Raw genomic sequence first — 10,926 nt, forward strand, 5'->3', positions numbered from 1 at the left:
CAGAGATTTGCCTTTGGATTACGTGTGTGGAGCACCTGGTGTAAAAGTTTTCCCAAAGAAATTTCCAAATAACTCAAAGTAAAGGAAAAAAACCCATCATCACTGTCCATTAAAAACATAGATTTAGATAAAGCTTAATAAATATTTATTAACATAGGTACACAAACTTAGGCATCACAAAATAAAGTGAGTCAGCAACTAAGCCAGCGCTTGTTTACTCAGCAAGACCTGCCAAATATTAACTACAGATGGAGAAAGAGATGGGAAAGGAGGAAAACACTACACATGTAATCTTCCTAATAAACCACTAAAGCAAAAAGAACAGTGAAATAGATTCTGTTAACAAACAAAAATTAAAAAAACCCCACACATTGTGCCAATGCAAAGTCATAGTTCAGGTCTAACATACATTTTTTTGAGACAAGACCTCAGCTATGACCGAGACAAAACGAAGTTACACAGCCTTTTTGTGAAGACTGAGACTTCTTGTTCCTGTTTATAGTTGTGTTATTTTGTTTTTAAAATAAACAAAAGATTTTTCTCCCCCGGATTTCCCATCCATTGCATGCTTAACGTTTGTACAAACTGTTGCTTTTTATCTATTTATTTATTTATTATTATTTTCCTTAAATTTTGGATTTGCAGTCCCACTTGTCCCAGGGACTCCCAAGAGGCCCAAGGCCCTTCCTGGATCAGCTGGTTGGGCAGAGCCCAGCTCCCTGAAATCTGAACAAGACAGGTGTGTGTGCATCCACCTTGCCAAAGGTAAGACGTGCCACATTCTCCTCTTTCCTGCCACTTGTGAATTCACAGCTCCTCTCTCACCTGCATGTCCAACTTGGTGATAAAGCCCTTCTCATCCTTGTCACAGAGCTGGAAGAGTTCCCTCGCCTTTTCAAGCATCTCCACCTGCACGTCCTCCAGTTCGCTCATTTGGCTGGAAGGAGAAGCACCAGAAGCCACTTCATCTTCCTCGTCCCCCTCCTCTTCTGCTTCCCAGTGGACGCATCCCAGGAGAGATCTCCTCTGGTTCTCCATCTTTTCAATGTCCTTCGCGCCAGGGCAGGGGAAAATGGAAGAGCTGTGGGGCAGAAAAGAGAGAAACCACAGTCAAACACGACCCTCTGCTTCTGACCCACACACCATCTAGTTACACACCATGCTGGTCTGAAAGAACCAGATGTGTACCACAGTTGCAGGGCAGGACAAAGGCAGTGAGGAGCAGCGAGGAGGATCTGTGCCTGAGATGGAGGGAAGAGGAACAGGAATGCCTCTCTCAGCCCTCTCCTGCCCAGACCTACAGCTGACCATCCACTTCTGATGTCTTCCCGTGAACACTTCCCAAATACTAATTCCATCCTCTTTCATGTTATTACAGCACATGCACAAAAAAGGTCAGAACATTCCTACACTGGGATATAAGATGGGAAAAAAATTAATAAGCTGGGCACTCCTGCCCCTTTTGCCTCTGCTTTGAGAGTTCAAAAGCTGCCAAGCAGAATTTTAATCTGAAACGTTCACATTTGTAGGAAGGAAACCACACAATTACAGAGACATTTCAGATGCCAAAGAAAATAATTCCCATTATTTACAAGTACCCAACACAAAAGGGCTAAGCACCCCTCTAATAAGCACAGTCCTGGGGCTGTAAAGATGCACACAGCACATCCCCACGCCAACCCACCTTCTGACTTACTGCTCCCACTTAAGGCGCTCCAGACAGCTTTTCTTCAGCACCAGCGCCACATTTCTAAGCCTCGCTGCACTGCTTTGAGCTTCTCCTCTTGCAGATCCCTGCTCTGCATTGCAGGGCAGAAGTGAGCTGTGCAAGCAGGCTGCGAGCAGATTTAAACACAGCACTAGCCAAGAGAGCTTGGCTCCTTTTGTTTTTGAAATCACCAAGAAATTAAAAGCCATGTGCAGATGCCATGATAACAAGCAACTTAATTCTGTTTGTACTCTTAATACGCTGGGATGATAAAGAACATGATGGCCTGGAAGAATGTCACATGCAAGACCCGCATGAAACTAATACAAAAGGAGAAGGTGATTATGTGCAGTGCTATGTGACTCCATTCATTACTGCTGGTCCGTGAGCCAGAGGGTTGTTCTGCTTCAAAGAACGAGCAGAATGCTTCACTCCCCCTTTCAAATGGGTAATTTTGCACGGCATCCGTTTAGTGTCACTTGAAAACATATTTGTTTGAAACTGCAGATTTCCTGTAAGTTGGTGCTATTATATGTTTCTAGTCAAGCAGTCACCCCTAGAAAGCAACAGACACAGAGCTGGGCCCATGCTTTGGGGAATACTCTAAGGGAAAGAGGGAAGAAAGAGGTGGTGAGGTGGTGGTGGATAGAAGTCTTTTACTCTTTCTTCAAATAAACCCTTCTGTTTAAGCTTCCTTGTATTACTGGGCCAACAGAACAAAAGGTGGAGGCTAAAGCCTGATTCTACTCACTTAGTGGGCAGCCACATTGCTGCCAATGGCAAATCTGTACATGTTAGAAGTCAGAAAGAAACAGAAAGAACCTCAGTTTCCTCCTCATACTCAAGTAAAAGTTACAGAATCACAGAATCACAAGGTTGGAAACGACCTGCAAGATCATCTAGTCCAACCAAAGTTGTAAAGTTCGACCTGAAAGAAAATAAAAAAAGAGATCCAAATATCTTTATCTTTTATTACAGGTGATGATGGTGAGTCAGACAGCCCCACCAGTGAACTGTATTTATTGGCTGTCACACGTCGCCTTGCTGAACCCTTCTGACAGACCCATTTCTTCCACAAGAGCACTCAAAGCAAGAGCTGTGACAAGAATGAGGACAAAAAGAAAAAAAAGGAACAGAAAGTGAAAAAGCACAAAAAAGAGATACATTTTCTAAAACTTCCCTCTAGATATCTAAGAGGGGCTGATGTGTCTCAGAAGTAAAGATCTTACTTCTTCGCTACGAGCGTCATCAACTTGTATTTCAAAGGCCAGAGCAACCCACACAGATGATGACTCTCATCTCTGCTGCAGCAAACAAAAGGTTGTACAAGGAGGATGTTCTGTCCTCCTCAGAATCATTTGCAACTGAAATTGGAAACATGATATCCCTACTTCTAGCAGTTCCCCACTTTATCAAAAGCCCAACCGAACTGTAGCTCCCAAGCATTAGCAATGGTAAAATCCTCTTCATTAGAAGAGCTGGGAGCCTGACATGGACAAGAGTCTGAAAGGATTTGACTCACTCTTGTAAGAGACCAACCCCATTAATTCAACATTCAGAGCACAGTCTCCTGTTCAAGCTGCTCGGAGAGGCCCAAAACCAGATGTGGCTCTCAGTGGCAAGATGGCACTCGTAGAAGAACAAAGTTGCAAACATGAGACAGCCTCAGCAAGCAAAACACATGGCAGCTCTCTGATGGGCTCCTCCCCCAGGATCTGCAGCTGTTCATCTTCATCGCCATGGATAGGGCATTGCACAGTAGAAATGCCGATGAGAGGTGTGAAGCAGATCTCATCTGACCTTCCCCAGTTACAGTTAGTTGCTGCAAACTGCTGGGAAGCTGCTCTATCAGCAAGATGCAGAGTATCACTAAAGGATAAAACTGAAGGAGACAGAAGAGACAGATAGGTACAGGCACCTAATGCCTTTGGTCAGCCAAACCTGCCATGTTCCACAGACAGAAGTAATCGAGTCACCTCCCAGTGGCAAAGACCTGTCAGAACTCATTTCTCCAGCTCTCACCTCACAGAACTCATTTCTCCAGGACCCATCTGGCAGGCAAGACAGCCAATGAGACAATACCAGTTAGGCATTTCCACACACCTGAGGATCAGGGTAGCGTCTATCTTTTAGGCTATTAATTCCCATCACCACAACATCTGCATTGGGTCACAAGAAAGCCCATCCAGCCCAGACTAACAACTCTTTTCCAGGGTGTGGGAGATCTACTAAAAGATGGAAGTGTTTGAGACCCAAAAGCACCAACGAGCTCCAATTGCAGGGAACCACCTCCGCACATCACATTCTACAGCTCACTCTTCCCTCACAGTCAGCTCTGGTACTGCACAGTCCAGATTTGAGCAGATATCAAGTGTGCAAAAAACCTGATATAGAGCTCAAGAGAGAAAAGACAGTCCTTAGGATCTGTGGATTACAACAGCTACCACCCGTCACGGTGCGTGCTGGGGCCCAGCATGCAGAAATTCATTTGCACCTAGAAGACAACCTTCCTGGTGTGCAGAGCCTGCAAAGCAAACAGATCATCTTGGACAAAGCACAGGAGGAACTTGACTGCCAGTAAGGATAAGGAACACCAGGTGCTTTCTACGCAGAGGTAACTCAGACCAGTTTTATGTGCATATTTTAACCTCTCTAGGCATAAACTGTAGTTTGTCTTGTGCAAAGTGGGGCCAGAAAATCAGCTGGATCTGCCAGGCAAGACCTTCAGCTGGGAAATTGCAAGATGAATCTTAATCCTGACTCAATGTGCTATACAGCCCTGGGCAAGGCATGTCACCTGCCCATGCTGGCACTGTCAACCCTCCAATTTGAATCGAATTCTTGTAACAGCTGGCTCTTTATTTTAAAATTCTATTCCTGGAGACTGATAATTACTTGTGAAACTCAAATGTCAGAACAGTTTCAAAGCCTCGTAGCTTAAAAAAAGAAAGACCTGAACACAGAACTTGAAGGGTTTGCAAGTTTCAGCAAACAGAAGAATGAACACAAGGTGCAATTCCTGGAAAGTGGAAATACTGTTTTCAAGATAGTGTTACAAGGTCATGGTTTCCAATTTATTCTCTCTGAATTCTTATTAGTGTAGCAGCAGAGCTAAAAAGGTAAAGAAAAGTCATGACTCAAACACCACCAACAACCAAGCCCTTATCTGTGACCACGAGCACCGTGTGCACATGACAACTTTGGGGTTTTTCTCAACCTGATGAGGAAAGGAAAGCGGGAAGCACGGCCAAACTCTGCACAGCTGGTCCTCAGGTGACCTCAGTCACAGGCAGGGCACTGTACAGACACTGAACACACAGCATTCCTAGCAGTCCTGCCAGACTACAGCACAATGAACCTACAGTGAACAAAGGAAAAACTAAGGACGACTGGCTAAGTGGCTTACCAGGATTCTGGTGCAAGGCCAATGCTTGGGGTCTGTAGAGCTATAAAGGAAAGCAGGTTTTTGTGTTCCTGTGCTGCTGCATACTTGGTGACACTGTGGTAGTAGGGATTCGTGAAGAAGATTCCTTCTGGGCATATAGTAGGTGTCCAAGGGGCACCACCAAACAAAGAAAACAAAGCGGTCAGATCATCACTGGAAATTTCCCAGAGGAGATCCTGCACATCTCTGCCTAAGGCAACATTATTAGAAACATAAAAACCCCACCCTGGTACAAAAGCTGAACGCATAAGCCAGTTGCTGAAACAGGTCAGAAGGACACACACCCATGAGAAAGAGTTACACAGCACTGAAGGGAGCCACAGAAATGACAGAAAAATGTTTTTAGGGGGCAGTGAAGTGCCACAGGTTGGGCCACATGCTCTCCAAGCTGCTTTGCAGGATCAGTCCCAGCCAAGGAGACCACGCAGCAGCAAATACAGGCTGATACAAAAGCACTTAAGGAATTCAGAGGTGTCCTTCAGCTGATTTCACTTTTGATGCATACATCAGATGAGGCAGACTTGCTCCCACATCCCAGAGGATGTTACACAAAGAGAGGAGAAGAAGGGCCATGGTGAGGTGTTTCTGCAGCAGAAGCCTGTTGCTCCAGCCCACAGCAGATACAGAGCAGGAGCGCACCCAGATCACAAAATCATAGTCACCAAGGCTGAAAAGACCTCTAAGATCACCAAGTCCAACCATCGACCCACCCCCACTATGCCCACTGATCACGTCCCTCAGTGCCACATCCACATGGTTCCTGCTCATCTCCAGGGACAGTGACTCCACCAGCCCCTGGGCAGCCAGCACCACCACATCACTGCTCTTTTGGAGAGGAGATAATATCCAACCTGAACCTCCCCTGGTGCAGCTTAGAGCCATTACCTCTTGTCCTAAAGATACCGAAGCACGAAGTGTTTGCTCACTCATGGACTGGAAGCATCATCAGGAGTAGCTGCGTAACAAGGAGGATTTAAAAGAAAAGGGCAGCAAAAGCTTATGGGCTCTTATATCACTTTGAATCTGCCAGTTGCTGTTTACTCTATCTTCCCTTCTCTCCCGCTCTTTTGAAAGCCAGTAAGGCTTTCAAAAACAGTAAAAAAAAAAAAAAAAAGGCACTGTAAAAACAGTGCTTCTTGTAGGACAAACACCTCTCTAGATGAGTAGGCTCTCCGATTTTATAGTACTGTGAGATTCAGTGATCTCACATATTTACTATGACCATCATTACTTACATATACTTATAACACGTACCCTCAAGCATGTATCTGGACTGCATTACAGCCAGACAAGCCCCTCTGATTAGGTGAATGTAAAGGAGAAACAAGCCTTGCTCGAGAACACTGATCTCCATGTCAAACATGCTTCCATGCAGGCTAAATTTCCAAGAGTTGCTCCAAGACACTGCACATTCATTTGCTGGAAACTGTTGTAAAAAGCTCTGCCACAGCTTTCCCTGAGAAGGCTGGGAGAAAGCAGGAAGAAAAGTTCCCTCTCAGCATACTTTGTATAAAATTAATTTTAATCTTTCCCTTCTTGTAGGAAATTCGCTTCCATTGTTTGGGATCTGTTTGGGTGGTTGTTGGGTTCTCCCTTCCCAAAAGGAATGGCAGGAAAAGAAATACATTGAAAAATTAGAAAAACATCAATTGTTTTATAAAGTTTTTTTTCTTTAAAAGTTAAGAGAACCCATACACACCCTGGGCTGTGAGCCTGCAATTAGGTGTAATATCTGGTACACACTCTCTCTCTCTTTTAATTGCCTCCACTTGATTGTACGCCTTTAAGGAAATAGGAACGAATCCAGGAACCTTTGTGTTGTTTATTCAGTGGGAGATTAGCCCAGTTTGATAGCTTTGAGCTAACCCACACTGCACTATCGACAGATGACTTCATTATGGGACATGCCATCAAGATAAAGAGGTATATCCCAGAACCATGGACTGCTGGAATGGGCTCTGTCACGCTGAGCAGCGTGTTCAAGGACGTACTCTGCTGCTTTGCACCATTTCCCTCAAAGATCAGAGAGAAATTCTTCTTTATGACTTACCATACCAACTTGCTGAACTTTGTCAAAAAAATCATGCCACAAAGAAACGCACTGCACGAAGACCCTACGCCCCTATCTGCACAGAGAAGCTGGCACCAGTTCTCTATTTCCAGCCGAGAGTGCCATGAACTTCTCAAAGCTGCACTCACCACTGCTTTCTGAGCATCACAATTCAACAGCACAACGGAAAGCAGCGACACACACCAAGAACTGTCAGAGCAACCCCTCTGCAATAGACAGGTATCCTCGCCATCCCCAAACAAGATCATCTCCCCCAGAAAGTGCCACAAAGGCTCTGTCTCTGTAGCACCCACACACCACTCCTCAGCTAGCACAAACCAAGGACACTTCACAGCTGTCCCACTGGCAGCGTCACAGTGCTGGCACTGCAAACACGGAGGGCGTGTGTTTGCTCTGGAACTGCTCCTGTTAATTGGGGTTTTGGCTTTGTTGGCTTGTTTGTCTTGGGGAGCGGGAGAGAAAGCATCAGTTTTTCCTCTAACAATATTTGGGCCCTGAGTTAATTCCCAGCAATTAAAACCAAAATCCGAAGCACATTTTTTCCATAAACATCTAATGGTCTAGGATGTGTCAATGTAGCTAGCATGCAGCAGATTTTCCACAAAATAAAGTAAAGCCCGCAGTAAGACATGACAAATAGCAACAGCTAGTTTAGAAACAACTCATTTTTACGAATTCCTTCATTTGAAAAGGCTAACAAGTTTCCTTTTTCTTTTTTTTCTTTTTTTTTAATGAAACAAAACAGAACAGGGCAACATCTCAAACAGTGCAACACTAGGATTTATCTCATATACCACAAAGGCAGAGGAATGGAAAAACCCCACGGTATTATGCCCTTTGGCATCGAGAAGAACTCATTGTATTTCCAGAGACTGGAGATCATTCTGCACATCCACAAAGGACACAGTTAGCTAGGAGAAAGTAAATATCATTCACTTAGTCAAGTAGAAAAGGCCCTGAGCAGTATCAGATTTCCTGCTGATGCCACTGCTGTTAATGTTCTACCACAAGTATGTGGTTGCTAGAGGACAGGAGCAATCCACTCAAGAACTGTAGTTGAGAAAGATGGGATTTTTTAATTGCAGAGAGATAATATAGCCTTTATTCACCAGCTGAGTCCTCGTAACAGTATTGCGAAACTGAGGGCACACACTGCTCTGAGTACAGCAATTAGTAGAGAAGTTCCATGTGTTTACATCAAGTATGCTCTCCACATGTGCTCTGCCCTATCGGTGATACCTACAGGCAAGGCAGGAAGAGAAGATATAGGAAAAATAGGTAAGAAGACAGAGGACTTGGCACTCAACATCAGACATGTTGGATTGCTTCCGATTTGAGCTGAAAACCAAGCAAGGAGAGCCCCATCAAAGCAGATCCCCTGACTCCTCCTCTACTCCCACGGCCGCTTGGCTGCCAGCAAGGCCCCACAGAAAAGAAGCTTCAGGCCTAAGGTGGCATTCAAAGCTCTGCAAATAATCTTTTCAGGAAATGACACAAGTCCAGAGCAGCTCCTCAGCTTGTTGAACTGAACATCACCAGTGACTGCCTCAGAGCTGCCTCACCTGCCCCTTGAGCAAAGCAAAGTGTGTGCAGAGCAGGTTGTACCTGCAGTAGCAACCAGAAGCCAGAGCGGTCCCACCAGATTCATGCCACTTGGCCATGCCAGGTGCAAAGAACAGAAGTGAGGAAAGAGCTGCATCTTCATTGATCAAGATCCCTGATCCAGAAATTAATGGTACACAAAGAACAACTGACAGCTTCGTGCAGTCCAGAGCTCCCAGATCACACATGGATGAAACACCAGACCACCCAGCCCCCTTCTGAAATAGGAATTCTACTGCTGGATAGAGCACCCTCTCACACTGTGTACTGAGGAACTTTGAGAGCAATTTCTCCTCCACCTGAGCCAGCAAGATCTCTGTGGCACCTGAACAGCACTTATTTAGAGCTACAGCTGCAGGGGGATGCATGAAGTTAAGCCTTTTTTCCTCATCTCCAGCATCTCTTGAGAACTGGACAAGAATGATCTCACCACTGTGATTGCTTCTGGCTTGCAAGCTGGCAACAGGACAGTGGGAGAAGTTTCACCTCACTACAGTGAATCTTCAAGATGCCTTAAGGGATTAAAAAAAATACATAAAAAAGCAAGATTACTCGGCAGGAACGAGCAGGGAGAAGGTTTCTAGACAGCAATTCCCCAGAGAAGCCTCTCTGCAGTTGCTGCTCCATCGGTTTCACCCACGAGCAACGTATGGGAGCCACGGACAGTCTGACCTTTCTGCAAATGTATTCAAACAAACACAGCTGAGGCAGCTGGGTGAAGCCAATCATGAGAAGACAATTAACCCGATCTCTGCCTCGCTGAAATGGCCGCAGTACCGCTGTACAGCGCTCGGTTACCTGTCAGTGGGGATCCTCCCAGCTAACAGCAGCAGGCAGCAGCACTTGAAGCAAACTCAGAAGCTGATGCTGTCTGAGAGGTGCTTATGCTCAGCTCCCTTTGTTTAGGTGCTCTGTCTGCTTGGGAAAATCAAAATTACTGAGGGGAAATCTTCCCTCCTCTGTTGAAAGCTGTGGCCAGGTCAGAAGCCCACAGCAGCAGCACTGACACGGGCTGCAGAAAATAGGGGGTAAGAGGAGAGCATAGGTGAGGTGGTAGAAAACTTCCTAACAAATGTTTTTAGAGACAAATTCTGTTTTCACAAAGTATTCAGGAAAAAAGTCCTTAGTATTCAATCCAACCAGATGAGTACAGCTGTACTCAGAAAACACCACGATCACACATACTCTAAGAAGTACTTTTTCTCTCCTTACTCCTGACAATGCAATGCAGCCATAGCAGTGGTATTCTAAACCCACAGCTCCAAAACCAACTGGTCACCAGCATAGGTTAAACAACCTGCAGAACTACATCAAAATGAGAGCACATACTTTCAGTTCAACACTTGCAAAGACACTGGGTAACCCAACCTGAAAAATTCACCACCTGTTAATCAAGCATCTCCAACTCCTCAAAGCCGATCCCTGCATTCTCCCTCTGCCACAGGAAGGCAGGAAACCAGAACAAAAAGTTCCTAGGCAGAAACTCTGCTGAGACTCAGCAGCTGTGACCTCCTCCAGCCTTCCTTCCCTCAATTCCTCCTCCAAGAGTGACTTTCCATTCCCTACCAAGTTCCATAACCCCATGTTTTCTCTGTGGCTGTCCCCAAGTACCTCCAGGAGCAGGATGGTTTTGCTTCCCTTCCCTGAAGCCAGCAGTAGTCCACACCAAAAAGCGAAGGAAGAAATAACACTGCCACTGTACACAGAGTATCTGAGCAGGTCCGGGCAGGAGGTGTGGTTTGCAGAGCTCCCACTGCATCCCGTCCCCTTTCCAATGCAGGCTGGCTAGCAGCAGTCAGTGCAGAAAAGGCACAAGGAATGCTGCCATTACATCCCCAGGGTAAATTCCTCATAATCCTGCCTCATGCACAGCTGTGAAGGGGAAGGGCTTGTTCCTAAGTTGCCTTAGGCAAGAGGGGAAGAAATGGGAAGGAAGCAACAATCTCTCATTTATGCTGTAAGGTCACATCAGCACAGCTGGAGCTCCGCGAGGCAGGCACGCAGCTTGCTGTCCACCCCACTTCAACAAGAGCAGGGCTGGAAACTGTCCCTGTGAGTCCTACCTCAAACCTGATGCCACTGACTTATTACTGCACTGCT

At 45.6% G+C, this 10,926-nt stretch overlaps 1 protein-coding gene across 1 annotated transcript in view; it reads right to left on the reverse strand.

Moving 5' to 3' along the window:
* The window catches only part of CRACR2B (calcium release activated channel regulator 2B), a 35,559-nt gene extending 24,880 nt beyond the window's left edge, over positions 1 to 10,679 (reverse strand). The window contains exons 1-2 of the mRNA XM_042815085.1: positions 10,438 to 10,679; positions 826 to 1,081 (exon numbers count right to left, since the gene is read on the reverse strand). Coding sequence (XP_042671019.1) covers positions 826 to 1,081; positions 10,438 to 10,679 — 498 coding nt within the window. The remainder of the gene's footprint in view (positions 1 to 825; positions 1,082 to 10,437) is intronic.
* Between the last annotated feature and the right edge of the window lie 247 nt (positions 10,680 to 10,926).

This window comes from Centrocercus urophasianus, unplaced genomic scaffold (genome assembly GCF_019232065.1).
Source record: "Centrocercus urophasianus isolate 14NV4802_14NV808 unplaced genomic scaffold, USGS_Curo_1.0 seq_14, whole genome shotgun sequence".
Lineage (NCBI taxonomy): Eukaryota > Metazoa > Chordata > Aves > Galliformes > Phasianidae > Centrocercus > Centrocercus urophasianus.